Source organism: Corvus moneduloides, chromosome 3 (assembly GCF_009650955.1).
Source record: "Corvus moneduloides isolate bCorMon1 chromosome 3, bCorMon1.pri, whole genome shotgun sequence".
Classification (NCBI taxonomy): Eukaryota; Metazoa; Chordata; class Aves; order Passeriformes; family Corvidae; genus Corvus; species Corvus moneduloides.
This window is the reverse complement of record NC_045478.1, coordinates 51,555,754-51,574,050: the sequence shown is the minus strand read 5'-3', so window position 1 is coordinate 51,574,050 and position 18,297 is coordinate 51,555,754. Positions and strand designations below refer to the sequence as shown.

General features: G+C 39.8%; 1 protein-coding gene across 2 annotated transcripts in view; it reads right to left on the bottom strand.

The window, feature by feature from the left end:
- Positions 1-365: 365 nt before the first annotated feature.
- Positions 366-18,297, bottom strand: part of NT5DC1 (5'-nucleotidase domain containing 1) — a 131,158-nt gene continuing 113,226 nt past the window's right edge. Inside the window, exons 10-12 of one of the 2 annotated variants that reach the window (XM_032101527.1) lie at positions 18,091-18,249; positions 11,856-12,024; positions 366-611 (exon numbers count right to left, since the gene is read on the bottom strand). In XM_032101527.1, the coding sequence (XP_031957418.1) occupies positions 493-611; positions 11,856-12,024; positions 18,091-18,249 (447 nt within the window). In that variant the 3' untranslated portion in view covers positions 366-492. The remainder of the gene's footprint in view (positions 612-11,855; positions 12,025-18,090; positions 18,250-18,297) is intronic. The other variant, XM_032101528.1, reaches the window with a different exon arrangement.

Here is an 18,297-nt window from a genome sequence, read left to right as displayed (position 1 = left end):
TCCAAGAACAGTTAAAGTGGGAGAATAAATTCCTCAGAGCCTGCAAAACATGGGTCTATGGTGATAACCTGGGCTGTCCAAGGTAACTGTTAAATGAGATATGGCTGAGGGTATGGTTTGCGTCTTTCCTGGGGCTTATGGTAGCAACAGCATCACCTTACATAGGAATAGCAGCTAAAATGTCCTCAAAAATGTAGAATGTAACTTGGGATGAGCTATTACTATTACATTTCTCCTGTAGGCTGTGGGCAGCGCATGGAAAAAGCCAACTGCACTTTGTGAAAGGTAATGGTGGTCAGAGGACAGAGAGAAGGATGCATTGCTCACCTGTTCTGGCTGGACTAGAGAAACAAGTGAAACACAAGTCTACACAGGAGTCTGCTTTAATCCACCACTCTATTTTATGAAGCATCACACAGCATTTTCACCAATTAGCATTTGATAGCAGTTTAAGTAAGGGCCACAGGGTTATTTAAGGAAAAAGCCGACAACCTATTTCATTGTCACGGAGTCCTCATTTGGCAGCAGTGCTCTTGGAGGGCTTGGGTAGTACCCAGCAGTTGCTGAACTATTTGAGGAAAATCGTGTAAATCTGTAATCCAGCGGTAAATCTGCAAGACAGAAACATACCACATCTGATTAGCAACACAGTCTGCATTACATAAAAAATAAGCCTGTGGTGAATAGCAGTACTTCTTAAAACCTTGAGCTGTTTGCTCACCAGCATCAGAATTCAATCAGATTGCATGATTACGCATTTATTTGACATCTTCAGCTGTTCAAGGGATTGACTTTCAGAGTTTATTCAACTGCAGTAAAGGATATTCAGTTCCTTGATTGCCGAAATAATGCTAGTCAGAGAAATTGTTTAACTAATGCTTAAATGCTAATAAAAAATCTTCATTGAGCCTAGATGCAGTTTTTCTCCCAGTGCACCTTTGAGTTCTTCAATTTGTTACCCCTCTCTTTTACCTCAGCAATCTACTCATAAGAGGGCTATGTTTAAAACAAAGAATCAGTTCCTTTTTTGGTTTTCATGGCTGTTGAAGCAAGATTCCCCAAAGGCACCCGCTCTTAGACCTTCTTGCAGTCCAGTGTTAACAACATCATTTTGTATCAAGCATTCTTAGAAATCTGCACTTGTAACTTGATGTACTCATCACTTCCATTCTGTAAAGAACACTGAATGCATTAAAATAGCTCTGAACAGTCGAAGCTTTCTTTTCTGTAACTTTTTAAAAAGTCTTTGCTGCCAACAGCGACCCACCCACCCTCACAGCCAGAAAACTGATACTTCCCGTGCTCACCTCATACTCAAAGTTCAAGAAACCAAATTAAAAAAACATATAAATAAAACTTAAGTTCAAGAAACAATTCCCTTTCCAATAAATGAAAAGACAAACAAACCAACCTTCCCCCAAACAGGGTTAGCTCCTTTCCAGGTTGTCCGTTTAGAACCGAAGTAAAGCATAAAAGCTATTACTCATAGTAATCTGTACTTATCTGTACAATAAGTCATTAATTGCAAGTTTTATTTTTAATTTGGACTAAATTTGAGGATGAGAAATCCTGTCACTACGTGCTGCAATTTTTTTTTTTCCCACTTAGCAGCTTTTATGAAACAGAAACCCACAATTTTAATAGTTTCGGCACAAACAACAGGAAGTCCAGTTCTATCTCACAAGCGATTCGCAGGCAGGCACCAGGACAGCATCCAGCTTTAAACCCGTATTAAACATAATACAGCAAGCAAATGAGTACTTAGATCAAGCTGAAAAAGCAGATAGAGGCTGGAATAAAGTAGGAATAGGAAGAAAGTTAATTGTAAGAGAATTATTTAAGTGGGTGATTTTAGCTTGTCAAAGAAGTTAATTTTCTCATTTTGTCTGAGTCAGGGAAATCTCTGGAGCTTGTTGTGAGCACGGCAGAACAGGCAGATGTTTTCCTAGTATGCAGAAGGCCCAATGGATTTACTGGCTGCTGAGTCTATTTATGACGCTCAGTTTAACACAAAGGTTTCAAAAATTACAAAATAAATTGAAAAAGAAAGCAAATAGTTCCAAATATCTTTACAAGCTATAAAAATTAAATGCGATACAGTTACTTTCACAAAAAAGCTTTTACTAGCTTAATAGTCTGGCAGTCTGGAATCTCCCAAGAGCAGTTTAATCAAAGAGCACCACAAATAGGGCAGACTTGCCACTGAGTTGCTTATTGCTGAGGAGAAGAACCAGCTGGATCAAAATGGTAATTTCATTGATATTTCCTGGTAAACTAGCTTTACATAATCAGCTTAGACACCCAAACCATTCTATATACAATGCAAAAGGCTCCAAAAAAGAATAATCACATTTTTATTTATTCACACCCCAGTCTATCAATTTAAATATTGCTTTTGTCTCAGCAAGCTGACTTTGGGCGATGACTAGAAAATATCCATATCCATTTTGCAAAAGCGTGAAAGAAAAAAAAGAGAGTATTTGATAATAAAGCAATCTCGGGAAAAAAAACCAGTTGCTTATTTCCAAGTTGTTGTTTTCCTAGTGTTTTTTTCCCAGTAAATTCTTCAGGGTTTGCTACTGTGCATGCTCACAGCTGCTGCTGTGGTGGTAGACCTTTACATCTTGGCACCCACTTCTCATCTAACCCTGATGGAGAGTCATAAATTAGGCAGGGGGCAGATATGTAGTCCTCTCTGAGTTACGATTTGACAGCAAGGCTGTACTGAGTCCTAACCTGTGCTGATAATGAATCCAGCACAAAACTCAGCCAATATTGCCACTATTCTAAAAGAATGAACTAGCTGACTCTACCCAACTGCTTGAGAATCACAGTCCCAGAATTTTTCTATCATTCTTAGGTAACTCCACTCAGACTAATTTTATTTTTTTTTTACCCAAGACAAGTAAGATATTCACTTTAAGAGCCAAAGACTCCTAGAAATCAGACATAGAGGGCCCCAAGTGGTCCAAGAGGAGTATAGAGGGTCCTAGATCCACAGAAATGCCAGTTATTACATGTATTGTCCCAAATTTCTGTCCTGTTCTTTTCTGTGCTCCCACACCAACCTGAGTGCAAATGAGTGATGAAAACTGGTTTCCTTTAGGGTGACCATTCAGGGTTATTAGCATTTCCCATGAGGCTTGGGCAACCCTCACAGGTTATATGCCTTAGCCTGTGCTCGGAAGAGCTCCTGCCCTGCCCTATCTCCCTTACAGGACCTCCAGCAGCCCTGGTGTGAACAAAATAATGATGATATTTGAACAGTAACTACTGTCAGTTACTGTGTTCCAGTTATCCAGATCCAGGATATAAGTGACATTAATTACAACATTGTGTTCTGATGCTTATGTACACCCATATCCATGCATGTACTTAGGAGTTATGGGTGGATTTATATCATAGTTACAAAGCTAACAACATCTCACTGTCTCGTGTGCTGTGCTCTTAGTGTGGGCAAGCTAAATGAATGCCACAAGCTTTTATCAGAGGAAGACTTGGAGTTCCACCCACAAGCAAGAAAGAGAAACCACAAGAAGAAGGGAAAATGTAATATTCTCAGTGAGTGATCAGGAAAGTATTTGAGTCACTGAAGGGAAGACAATTTTAATTTAATCCAGACACAGGCCTGCTTGATAAACTTACTAGTCTAATTTTTTAAAATTTCCTTGAACAAACCAATACATTAAACAAATAAAACCTTAACTAAGCTCTTTAGCTGGATGGCATTGTTTTTCTATTAAAAGCACAGTCCACGACTGAAACAGATTTCTCCCAAAATACACAGGAGAAATGTCAGGAATCATTTTCCAGGATTGACCAACAAAAGCAAAGCCAACATTTTTTCATCATGACACCACAGCAGCATCTCCTCATGACGAGTGAGAAGCTCTACAGAAAGCAGAACTCCCTCTCCCACCCCGAGGTCTGCTCCCTGCCAGTGAGCAGGGCTGGCGCCAGATGCTGCAGAAGCCTCCTAGTAAACAGCAGGGTTGTGTTCTTAAGTGAATCCAACTATATCCTCCCGATTATCACCAAGGAAAAGGCACAAGGAAGAGAACTAAAACCTTGTTAGTGATACCCAAGTTTGAAAAAATCTTTAAACTGCTTAATTGTGGCAAATTTCAGAAAACACAGGCAGAGCTCTATCTTACATCTCATCCAGGTGAGGCAGTTATAGGGGCAGAGGGCAAACCATCAGCTAGTATAAATTCTTTTGCTTTTACAGGATTTTCCATAATTAATGCTGGCTTAGAAGCTTTATAATAAATCTTTCTTTGTATTTCAAAGTCGCCGTTGAAAGAAAATATTGATTTCTTAATGATAACAACTCCTAATAATTATTTCTGAGCAGTGGAGTAAGCACAATTGCTGCAGGGCAACTCACCAGTTTGGCTGTGCCTTCGAGTGACCTGACTTGCCAGTCTGTTGGTAACCTGTAATAGGTGTTGCTTTTTCTTAAACACTAAATGTTTTTATCTCCTGACCCATCTCTATTTTGTAACAGTCAAAGCAGCACTTGCACTAGAAGCTCAGGATGTGAGAGAGCGTACTAGAGGCAGAAAGAAAAAAACCCAAGGTCACAAGTGGATTTATCTGATAGTAGTTATTTTTAGAAAAACTTCTAAGGCTGATTTTCCTAAACAGGAGGTCAGATGTTTAGATACTTCTGTACTAAAGCAAAGCTCCCAAAAGAGTGAAGTCAGCACGAGGAAAGCATTCCTTCTGTCAGTTACATGAAAGTCATTGCTGCTGTCTGCATACTCCATAACTCAAAAGTTGGAGAGGAGGAGAGTATCTGTGTGGTGTCATATGGGAAAGGGGGGACTCCTCAGTATCGGTATGCTCCACAGGAGAAAGCTTCTGAGTTTGGATATAGTTGGTGACATGAGCCAGTGCAGTTTACCCCTGGGCAGGCAGGAATAAAGACTAAAATTAGTCTCAGTAAAAGTGCAGGTTTCCTGCTTTAATTGCACTTACAAAAGAGCTTTTGCCAACACAGGTGTATTGGTTGGGATCATGCCTGTGGCACTGCCAGCAGACATTTGTGGCCTGAGCTTGGCCTGAGCAAGAGCTTCGGTGCCACTGAGGTTTGCCACTGGTTACTCTTCTGTGGTATCTAAAACAGAAGACAGTGCCACTGGAAAAAGCCCAAGTGGCAAACTGCAGGGATATGTGCAGCAGCAGCTCCACTGCCAGGGTTTTGCAGATGGATGAGTGCCTGGGGAAATGGAATGACTGTCCCATCGTGGCTGCTGCAATTGCTCGTGGCGTGCAGTTTTACTGCAATTATCTTGGGAATAACAAGTCACATTACCTTGGGTCTACCCTATGGCCAAGAGACCACTGACGCCTTCCTGAACAAAACAGCTGTGCACAAGGCGTGCACTAACTCGCAGCTGAGCCTGGTAAGAGCCTGCAGTGAAGGAAAGCCTTAGAAATTCCTTTGCTGTTTTGGGTTTTTATGAGAAAACTCATTATTTCTGCGTGAGGGAAATTTCTCTCATTTTTGTTTTAGTTTAACAGTGGTTTTTGAAGATCTTGTAAGAAAATAGGTCTGTGTGGTTCTTTGCTTGATCTGGAACTGACCAAAAGAAAATAGTGGACTATAATATTTTTAAATTTCTAGATGAAGACTTAATCTAAAAAAAATCTTGAGAGAATGCCAAGATACTACTAGGAGGTGTTAGTCTTTCAGGGATCTGTTAATTAATTTCTGTGTGAATGACTCATTCTGGATCTTAGGGCAGGAGGAAGGGCTTCTGAAAGAGGCTGAAGAAGTTAGCCGAGAAACAAGCAATTGTTTGAGCGGACAGGCATTTCTGACTGATAACAAAAGGAGTTGCATTTTGAGACTGCAAAGGAGCTATATTAAGACAAATGCAGAGATGATACACCCCTTTACTTTCATTTTGAGGTAAACTCACCAAGATCAACCTTCCTCTCCAAACTCATGAGACAGGTTAATCTCATCATGTTCCCCTCTCTTGTAAAACGAATGTTTTCTTCCCCTTTCCCTGATTTTTTCTCTGGATGGGTGACAAACATTGTTTACCTCTAAATAAAAATCAACACAGACACACATGAAGACAAGGCCTACACAGTTTTTTGTGCATGTGTGTCCATCTTAATCCAGAGGGAATATGTTAGGCACCAATCCAGAGTACATAAATGCTTCCAGCAATGTGTTTTGTACATGTGAGGTTGCAGGTTATGTAAAATTTCAACCTGGTCAGACAAGTATTTTCAATACTTGGTGATTTGCCTATTTCCACTATTTTTCACACTCAAAAATTCTCAACACTGCATTACAACCAGGGTTTTTAAAGTGTCAATCTAAACCCACCCCATAAGTCTGCGATCCAGTCAAAACCCAATTATAGCTTTAATTACAGACTGCAAATGAAATTATGCTGCCTGAGTTGAAGGATAACTTTAAAGTAGAAATGACTGAGTGGTTCCCCCCTTTCTAATGAGTTGCTCATGAGTTCTCCCTTTAATCTTTTCGAGGTGGCTGTATTTTGACATCTCATAGAGCAGAATAACGATGGCAGGAACATTTCTGTCAGGTATTGGCTAGGAAGTAATCTTTTGGGTTCTGCATGATTTGACATGGTCTTCAGGGGCACAAGTCAATACACCTTTCTGTAGGAGTAAGGAAAGCCTGAACAAACTGTAATACAGTGAACACTGTCCTTTCTACACTGAAAATTATTATCAAGTAGTCAAATCCTGTGGTAAAGATGAGGTCCCAGACCATTTGGAAAGTAACTAGGTCCTGAAGACTTTTCATAAACTAGTCCTGATTTATTGGACAATAATTTGTTATGGTTAAAATGCTGTTTATGGTTGGTTCAGCTGTATTTTTTAGCTGAAAAAATAAATGGATTATATCTGTTGGTTGTGTTAGACATGTTTTTCTTTTTCTTCCTTAAAAAAAGAACATTGAAACTAGTTTCCTGGAACAGATGAATCAGATTTACATTATCTGATGCTTTTCAACTGACACATAGATCAAGATGCTGCTTATACATACAGAACACATATCTTCTCTCTAGTCAGTTATTTTTGTTATCTGTTTTTTTCCTTACATGAAACCTCAGGACCAGAAAACCTCGAAAATGTTGCTGTTGTGTATTTAAACCAATTTTTCACCAGGCATAAGAATACTTTTTTTGCATAAAAGGTTTAACTACAAAAATGACCTCCTTGGCCTTGTAGTAGCAACTATTGTTTGTAACAGCAAATTCCCAAAGCAGTTGAAATCCTCAAAGAATTTTGATAAACTTAGTCTTTAGATGTTATTGTATAGAATCAGTCTTACACTGAATGTGGCAAGTAAAAGCACAGTTGTGAGATAAGGCATTAAATATAAAAGGTTACTGATAACTAGCAATGCATAATATAGATAGTTCTATGTGTTTAAGGGAATTATGTATTATTGTATTTTTTGAATAAGAGCACAATTATCAGTCTGGTTACAGCAAGGACTAATTTAATTTTAAAAGGAGTTGGATTTGATTTTAAGTGATGTAATGTCAATGAAGAAACATAGAACTAATGTGTTAAAACATGAGGGGTTTTTTTGTTTCACTTCAGCAACCATTACAAATGATGCTGTTCAGGATATAGAAATCAGTATATGGCTACATGCTTACTGAAATTCATGTCTTCCATGATAACAGTTGATTCCTCCAGGGAATTCACCTTTAAAATACATGCAGAAGATGGTGTGTGAAGTTTGTGATTTGTAGCTGATCTTTGCTGGGCAGACCTGTGTATCTGCGACCTGCACATTGCTGGTTCTGGAGCCCCAGTCACGGCTGCCTTGAGCTTTCCATTGTGCAGATAATTTGCAGCTCTAAGCAGAAACATGAACTTCTTTGTCATGGTTCACTGGCAATTTTATCATTATATTTATACAGCAAGCAGGCTGGCGACTCAAACTCCCGCAGAAAGTGGCAGGGTACAGATCTGTAAGCATCTTTAAAGAGACAGCTTTGGTAAACTATAATGGAGATTTTTCTCTTGTTCTAGCTAATTGAAATAATAATCAGGCATGAAGAAAAACTTATGCAGCCATATGGGCAAACCTTGATACGATTTCATATTGCATGCAAGATTTAAAAAAATGCATTATCATCATGCATGACACAAGCTTGGCTATCAAATCTCCAAAGTGTGAAATGAACTCTGTCTCCATAAAACATTTACATTTGCACTAATTCTTCTCTGAAATGAAATTCTCTTGAGATGCAACATCACTCAATCTCCTATTCTTGCTTGCAGTAGTTTTTAATCCTATGAAAAACTTCACTATTCAGAGGTTATGAGACAAGTTTAGAACATTAGGTTAAAAATAATGAAATTAGAAAAAAAGTTTTTTTATGTTCTCCTTATTACGATTTAGAGCCCACTTTCTTAACCTTTTCTTTGCAATGAAGGAAAAAAAGAACAACTTACCAAACTTCCCCCCATAGCTCTAAAACTCATGGAATTTTTTGAAGTGCGACTTTTATAAAAATACCAAACAGAGTGAGATTGAAAGGTGAAGCATTAGCTTGAAATATGAGCATTGTATTTTGGGATCAAAGAACTTTTAATCAAAAAACCTGTCTGAAATAGTATTTTTGAAATTGTTGAAATTATTGTTGGAATACCTATATGATGCAGGAAATGCAATTATTAACATGGGGATCTGGAAATGTGATCACATGGTCACAGGGTAGTGGTCACAATCTTTGAAGGTAAAGTTCAGATTATTCAGGTAGGAAAGAGTAATCCTCCTCTACTTGGCTCATACCTAACCTTCTGAAGGGGAGAAGGATGTACTAGAAACTGTGGTTTATGCAAAACTTCATTTTTCAGAGAGACCCCTCCACCTTTTAATTTCCATATGGGAGCTCTAAAGTAACATTCCCACGGCAATGGATCCCAGTTTGGAAAATCTATTTTATGATATCATTGTGCTTTAAAATGGTCAAAATCTGTAAGGGAGTTGTAAATGAGGAGAGACTCAATAGCAGAAAAGTGGAGAAACAGATGGATTTGCGAATGAGGCATGTAGAATAGGAGAATTAACCATGTAGTGTCAGTATAACCTTTATCTGACTTCCACTCCAAACTGAGGGAAGTACACAGAAAGTATTGCAGAAGGTCTCCTTTGGGCAATTTTAACAATAAATGAAATATACTTTTTCATGCACAAGGAAAATGCCACATTCTCTTCAGGTACTCTCAGGGGAGTTTAGATGATGAGCTGTGGTGCAATAGTCTGCAATTCCAGTAACACCCTCCTTGCCAGAGGTGAGATTAAAGTTCAGAACTTCTAATGCATCTTTGAACTCTTTGGACAAAAACTCCAACAGCAGCATTCCCTATGAAACCCTTTTCCTACAATGCTCTTTGGTAACTCTCAGATCATTCCCTTTAGTTTAATGCATAAATTCTTCAGGTGAAACTATCAGAAGGCACCTGCACCAAACTTACAACAGGTCGGTGAAAAAAGAGAACTGTCAGAGTTGTTTCTATGCCAACTTCTCAATTCAGTTGTACAGCTCATTTTAATTTTTTTTACATATTTCCTTGATTAAAAAAAAATATAAAGGAAGCAAACAGGCTTGAAGGGTTTTATTACCAAGGTAATTTCTGATAATGCTCTGAAAAGAATTCTCTTAAGAATTTTGATGAAAACTGAGTTATTTTTGTAAAACATTGCTAGTACTGACTAACATTGAATAGTTTTTGTAATAATCTTTTTCAATGTATCTTGAGAAGTACACTAAACTGTTCTTTATGCACAGATACTTGTTGCAGCCAAATGACAAGAATCAATCTCAAATAAGCAGTGCAGCAATCCTCTGCATTTCACCAAATATTTTTGCAGATCACAAGCTGTTGGGATCCTGACTTGTACGTGGCACTTACTACTGCTCACATAGGCGTACAAAAGCCAGGTCAGACATTGTTGGAAGAGAAGCCACTGTCAACCCCCAGCTCACAGGAGGCTGCAGCACACCTCCAGTGAAGTGGCAGCTTGTTTGGCTGGGTCAGGCTGAGCCAGGTGCTGCCAAGGCTGAGCCAGCCGGAGTTGAGCTCACATTGCTGGCTGGGAGCTGGTTTCATGTGGTCAGCATGGTGGCAGTCTGGCTGCACACTTGGGCTCAGGGGATCTTGAGGAAAGGTCTGTGTTTTTGCAGCTTGGCAGTGGAAAGTCCTCTGCTGGTAATTAAAGCAGATGAATACAAAAGGAAAAGCTGGAGCGCATCAAACTCGCATAACCCGTTTCAATCTCTTCTAGCTAGTTATTCCCAAATAGCTGCAGCTAAGATATGACTTACAACTGCAGCCAGATCTTCAGGGCTTGGCAAAGCAGGGGTTCTCACAGCTTGCTGTGACAGGAGTCAGACAAGGTATTCAAGAGGAGTCAGGAATTCCTCAACATCCATAATAATGAACATCTGCTCTTCCACACAAGCAAACAAGAAATACCTCTCTCTGTAAGAAAGCAGAGATGTTCTCGTACCTCCACCTTTGAGTCTGCTGTCTGGTGCACAGCTGCACGTTTAAAACATTATCCCTCCCCTGTCCTTTAGCACTGGGGTTTAACTTTCACAGACATGACCCCCTGCCCCAGCGCTGGTTCAGTGCAGCAAGGGACAGCACACCGTGTCCCTCCTAATGGAGAAACAGGCTTTGCAAGAGCTCCACTGCTGATGACAGGCAGCTATCCTACTCACTAACTGCTCAGATATGCCCTTCTGGTTCTCACCCTTTCATCTGTAGCTGGAAAGCTGGTGGTACATTTGTGGTTGAGAGCCCTTGCTTGTCCTTTAAACTGAGCTGTGGTTGGGGGGAAGCTGGCTGGGAGGCAGACTTTCAGACTGTGGCTGACTGATGTGTTCTCTCTTGGCCAACACTTCCAAAGCAAGCTACAGTATAACCCTGGAAAAAGTATTATTAGATGGGAGTTTTACAAAAGTTATCTTTTCTGTTGGCATTTTCCCTTGGTATATTTGGGCTTTGTCCCTTTAGACTGACATAGATTGCAAAACGGCAAACACCAGAAGCATAAATAAATTGTGGCACTCTATGACTGTTCTGTTTTGAGATATCCATACAGTGTAAGTACGTGTGTAAAATAGGGTTGCAAAGAAAAGGTCTACCACATGTCCTGCTGTAGAAGTCACTGCAGGGCAAACCTGAAATGCTCTCTTGCAACAAACCTTTTATTCCCCTGTCTTATGCATGAAGCAGGCAACAGACATTGAACAGAGGGGTTAGTAAAGTAAATGCTTCCTGTGTTCTTCACTCATTTAATGATTTGTTCATTCCTTTAGGTATGGGTATCGACAAAGTTCAGTGATGCAAAATGGTAAATTGAGCGCATGGAGGTCTTCACCACCACTTGGTAATCCACTGGTATGTACTGCAGTTGCAAAGTTACAGTGAGCTGATAGGGGAAGTGTAACAAGCTTTGCACATTGTTCTTTTCAAATGCAACTCACCACTGAAAGTAGAAACAGCAAAACACAGTGGGGAAGTCCAGACCAAGCTCAGGAACTAACCTACAGTCTGGTAAATGTTGCACCCTATCTCTAACAGAGAATCAATTAAACACCTAGTATTTGCAGACACAAACCAAAAGCCTGGTGCATCAGGCAACAATTAAAAGCACAAACATCAAAGTAATCAGTCACTTAGGCCACTAGTGCTAAGTGTTGCATCATATGAACAGAGTATTTTGAACATATTTTAGATACATGTAATCTCAAAACCAGATCTACAGCACTACACATTTACTATGAATACTAGATGTTCATTAGAAAATAAAACCAACCAAACATCTTCTTTACCTGCTATTGCTTCCAGACTAGGGATTGCAATAGTGCTGTAAGTGCTAATACATTTACAGGACCACGTGTGAACTAAGGTTTCCTCTGCATTTTCCAGGCCTGGCAATCTGTCCATGAAGAAAGAGCCCCACTGTTTAGACACAAAGTAAGGAACTTTGAGCTGATCTTCCTGAAAGAAAAATAAATAAATATGTAAGCTTAAAAAAACCCCAAAAAACTCCTTTATTCATCCACAAGCATTAGTTTTAGGAACTCTAGTGTTTATCTGATTTTCTGGGAAACCTATATTGTATCTCAGGAGCAATGCGGCTTTAAAATATAAAGACAATAGCAATCTTCTGCCCATAAGTCCCCAAGTTCCTGTTTATACAATTTGTGGATTCCCTAGGACATAAAAAGTTAACTTTAAACATTTTTTTAAACCTTGTAAGAAAACCCCTTCTATTTTCCCTGTTTTTCTGTTTTTGATAGTGTGAATTGCTTGCCGCCCTTCACTGCTGGAGAGGCTGTGATACAGCTGGGACCTCCTCCTAGGGGAAAAGGAGCTTCCTGGTGCTAGGTGGAGTAACTGCAAAGAATTCATTATGCCACCTGTGTTATCTGTTTCTGAGCTGAGGAACGAGTGAAAACAGAGCCACAGAATCCATGGAGAGACAGTCCGTTGCCTAGAAAATTGTAGAATATTAATTTTTTTAATGTATATTTTCAGACAACATCTAGATTAATTATGCTTTAAAGAAAGCATTGAAGCAGCATTGGGAAAACTGATTTTTTACCAGTTCATCTTGAAGCCTGCTATATACTGCCATGACCAATCAGAAAAAAAATGCTAGGACACATCTACAGAAAGAGGAAAAAATGGGAAACAAAACTACGCTACAGAAAATCTGTTAAAGTCATTTGTGTCCAAAGTAATTTCTCAGACCTGCAGAGCACAGAACAGATACCATAGCGTGTGCCTCCAGGTTTGTGAACTTTTGTACTTTATTCTCCATTTAACCCCTCTCCTAACAGTTTTGAGAATCTGCTGGTGTTTATGACAGAGGCCTGTATCTTTTCATCAAAAGGAAGCGGTGGATGCAGCCAGACAGATGACACCAGTAAACACAGAGCTACTCTTTCCCTGAGTCTGAGTTACAGTTTTTCCTCTGAGCATGGCTGGGGGTGGGGAGGAAGTACTGATTTCAACAAATGGAGATATTAATTTCTGTCTTCTGATGTAAATAAGTTGGAAAAAACCTCCTATCTTTTGTTTCAAAATAAGCATTTACCTGAAGTCCTGGGCTTTTTTTGTGGGGTTTTTGGGGCTTTTTTTTGTACCTTACACAAAGGGACAGCGTGTTACTTTATTTTTATTTTTACACCATATCTTATCTTTCTATGCAAATCCCAAGACTTTACATCAGTTATAATTAAGTGTAGATGCTCTGATGAATTAAAACCTGTTTGCCAGCTGGATGACAGATGCAGAAAACTCTTAAGGCTGTTACAGCTGTTCAGGTGATTAATCAGAACAACAACCCCAGTAGTGGCCCACATAAGCATTTGCACAAAAGACAGGGCCCTGTTTATTGACAAGAGAAAAAATGTGAGGGTTCTGCTTTCTGAAATGGATGGTTAGTTCAGTAGACAACTAAAAATGCAACCTGAGGAAATGAACTGATTTTTCCAGAAGTTTGATTCTACGGTGGGAATTTCTTCCTTATTAAGGAGGAGGGAGTTACATTTTGGATTTACAGTCCCAGCCCTTGGTAAAACCAAACCCAGTTAGATATGAGACTTGTCATCAAGTCATCTGATAGAGAACTCACATCATTTTTTTACTGGCTTATCTCCACATGACAGGGCAGGCCTGGCAAGCTAAATCTTGACTTCAAATCTGGAAAGAGCAGTCGAAACTTTGACCACTTCCCTAGGAAATATCAGACATAGGTCCTCCTTCCATCCCTAACCGATGCCCTGAAGATGTCCTTATCTCATCTGCATGCAGCACACATCATAGCCTGCAGTGAAGGACAGACCACATACCATGAATCTGTACATCTGTGAACTGAGGCAAAAGTCTCCTCTTACTGTGGCTACTCGCATGTCTGGAGGCACATGCCCAGCAGTGGGGCTGAGGAGCTCTGGAAGATGCATCAGCCACTCCTGCAGTCCTCAGACACAGAATTTGCTCTCACAGCAGGACAGTAGATCCTGGAAAGCACCCAGCAATCCCTCTTTCTCATGCAAATCCCCCAAGCATATTGGTTTGCTCTCAGGCATATTGGTCAGACAGCAGCAGGTCAGATGTTGATTGTGTCAGATGAGGGTACAAAGCCTCATAGAAAACATCTATACTTCAGGGAAATAGGGATGGTACCAGAAATCCCCAAGTTCCAGGGCCTTCCACAAAGTCAAAACACCTGCAATACTTACTATCACCTTTGCTCTGCTAACTGCAGACAAATAGGGCCTGTTAACAGAATAGACAGAATCTGTTAAAAGGACCCTTGGGTAACACTGATTTGTCAGCTTACAAATGACCTTTCTAAAATAGAAATTAGCAGGGAGCTGAGCTCTGAAGTTTTTCTACATTTGGTAAAGAGATGAAAGAAAGAAAGACATAAAGGAGACAGGAGTGAAAGATCAAGCTGTTAGTATTTTTAAGGGCTTTATTTAGATGCAGATTTGCCATCTATGCCACCACCTTTGTACCAAGCAGGAGCATGAGGAATACTTTACTGCATCCAGTATCAGTGATGGTACTGATGACTGTATGCTTTGTGCTGAGGTAGTAACACCACCAATGACTCTTGATGCCAGAAAAAAAAAATCAATGCTCAAAATACAGTTTTGCTGGTGTAACAGTAAGTATTTGAGATGTTTCTGTCAGCACAGCTGTGCTGGCCACAACAACGGCTGTCCCTGTATAACACACCCATGCTGGGTGTGCAAATGGACAACTGACCCATTGGTCTGAATTTTGTTGCACAGAACCTGCCCTCCTACACATCATGCAAATATAAAACATTTCACCCATGATCATTGTACCTAAACTACCACAGGGATAAGCAGACATAAAATAAAATGTGCTGCACTTCAGGGTGCTTTAACTCACCAGGCTTCACACAGCCCATCAGGTTTTTCCTAAAAGTACTGTTAGATTTGTGTCAGATAATCAGGAATAAAGAGACAAACAGAACCAAAAGGCATAAAGTAAACAGCCTTGTCTATTGTCACACCAAGGGAGTTAATGGAAATTCGGGGTGATAACAGCCCTGACCTCTACAAAGAACCAGTCACTAGGCAATATTGTAAAAATTAAGTTCTCCCTTCTAACTACAAAATTATTGTCTATATCCACCAATTAATTCTTTGATTTCTGCTCCATTCATTCATATAGCCCAAGGTTTTTTACACACTGACAGCTCCTCTGTAATAATTTTCCTCAAAATCCTGGGACAAATTCCAGCTTTCCTTTGAGTGTTCATTGATGGAACTGATCACACATTTAAAGAACAGAATGCAAAACCAAAGCCTCCAGCCAAACAAACCAACCCCCAACTCTGGCGGAGGGGGGGGTGGGGTGGGGTGGAAATCTTGTTTCAACACAATGCTTCATATTTTTATTCATCCTGCATGCTGCAATTTACTTAGAAGCCAAGTAACTACATAAATAGTGTTTAGTTTGCTATTCTCTTGCTTATTTGGTTATGACTCATGCACTTGAAAGAACTGCAGTTGTTACCGTAATTTCACAGTTATGTCTATCTGGCTTATATAATTCATTTAATTGAAGGGAAAAGACAAAAACTGCAAATGAAAATGGAAATTACAAGTCTCCAACTTTGTGTGTGAGGAGGTTGTTTTCTTCCCCTCTCCCTGTTAGTGATGAAACACCAGTCAAACAACTAAAACCAGATTTTTGTAATTTCTTTGTGAAACATGCAATTGCCAATTAAAGCAATACTTTATTACTTTAATAGTATTTTGTAAAGAGTGATAGAATTGAGAGTTACATCGTGTATTAAGCTTTCAGTCCCTTTCTGCACACACAGCATGGCACAGAAAATCTACAGTAGTAGTGTATTTTTTATTGCCAATGAATGTTAAGGCTGGTTAACCAGATGAAATCTAATCTATTTGTGACTAATTTTCCAAAAACACCTGTCTTTGTACAATCCTTTCAATTGGCTTTTCTCCCTTCTTAACCAAAGGGTTAATGGGAGAAGTTGCTTGGGGGAACGAAAATAAAACTCTCATAGGCTTGTAAAGGGAGTCCCTTTGAACTAGTCCTGTTAAGTTAGTGGTGTCCAGTCAACTGCAGAGATATGGATGTGACCTGTTGTTCAGACTCCAGTGAGCAGCATGGTAATGAAATAACACCACTGACCTGCCACGGCCCCCCTGGTTCAGGTTCCTTTAATCAGTGCGATTCATTTCTCCCTTGCTTGCTTGCTGTCACTGGTAGCGGATGTAAACGAACAGGGGTTGTGTGTGGTAGGGGTGGTGTCTCCCTGAGATACGGCAATCTCTTATCCAGAGTGCTGCAGTGTCAGTGAACTGTCAAGCACCTGTCTAAAAGTCTCAATTTGCTGCTTGACAGCTGCTGCGATAGAGAAGATGGATCTTGCAGGCGCTCGAGCAGAGGTGTTGCAACAACGGAAAACCACATCATCATCGTGGGCTTGGAAACACATCAATCCATTACTCTTTGTACTCCCAGGAAAAGAACAACTTCCTATATGTCTGTTTAAAAATGTGTGCTTCAAAAGCATATACTGAACATGCTTAAGAAACCATGTTGAACAAAATCCCCCAAACCTCATAGAGATGTAAGTTTTACGCAGCAATGCAGCAGAATCTCCAGTCAGAGAATGAACAAATTTATGGATGAAAATGAGTTATTTTTAAAGCACTAATTACATAAATTAGATTGTATTAACCTATGAAGTGCCACTAGCTCTTCCTCCCCCACGTCCCCTTCCTACTGAGAAACACATTCTTTTGATAGTATATTAAATTTTTTTGTCTTCATTTTTATTTTTCTACAACCCAGGAAAAAACCTGAACATTAATGAATACATTTCCTTATTTCAGTGACTGAAATATCTTTGTCTGACCTTAGTTTAGAAATCAGGATAGTGGGGGGAAATATGAGATACGTCTATTAAAAATATAAAGATATAAATAGCACTTCCATATTGTTTTAGTCCCATTGAAGATACCCTTTCCTCCTTTAAAACCAGGATCTTTTACAACACTTGGATTAAAAACATACCTAGTATAAAAGCACCCCCCAAATCTTTTCTATTGGTAAGTTAACTTTTAACCACAAAGAGTAATTATTTTAAAAGAAAAATAAAGTTTAGTGCTTTACAAAGCAAAGTGTGAGAAGCAAATGTATCTTGCTGCAACTAGAAGAAAATGACCTACTTATTTAGTAGCATGTGAAATGAAGAGACACTCCAAATGGAGAGCGAAGCTTCGCTGTAGTTCCTACCCACATGGGACATGCTGGAGGTAGAATGCTGCCTCATCATCCATCTCAGTGCTGTTTCCTATTTACTTTGCTCTTTGGCAGCAGAGGAAAGCATAAGCCATAGTAACTTTCCACTTTCCGTGGGAGAATTAAAAGGTGACAGTAGTGCTAAGGCCCTGCTTCCCAACTGTGATCAACCTGAAAATCACGTTATTTATCTGAGATAACTATCAGTAAGTCTGCACTGGACCAGATTTTGAAGCAGTCCCTCTTACCTGAGCACAGCTGTCACCAAAATAACCTGTGAGGGAAGCAGCAAATTAAAAGTTCTGTGTATATAAGGAAAGCACAAATAAACCATGTTTCACACAGAGAAAGCAACCTTTAAAACAATGTAATAAAAATTTGTCCGTGTTTACAGTTGGCCTCAACACACGAGGAAACGTCATGAACTTAGCAGAGTTCAAGTGCTGGACTTGTGATAAGTGGGCATGAAATTTCTCCTTGTGGGATGGAGGGCAGGATCTTGTTACTACAAAGGTTCTTGCTAAAGGAGTGCACGTACAGCTCCTTTTCTGAGATCCATGGCTTAGCTCCAGGGAGAGGTGCTGTGCTACCCATGCATTGCTGAGCTGGGACAGAATGGCATCCTCCTGACAAGGAGGATACATCTGTGGGGCATGCTGATGCTGCCAGCACCCTGGTAGGTGACATGAGGCTTTTTGTAATTTATTTTATTCTGTTCCAGGAAACATCTGCAGGAACCCTTACCTCATATTTTCCTTTCTTCTCCAAGGGCTCAGATTCAGCCTTCGCAGGCACTGTACCTCCGTCCCCTAGAAGCTCCTCTAGGATGAAGACAGTTTCCCAGTTGCTATAGTGACGAGCTGGGAAAATATCTGAGTGCATACTGTCACCGAAATAAACAACCTATGAGGGAAGAAGCAAACTAGAAGTTCATTGTATTCAAGGAAAACA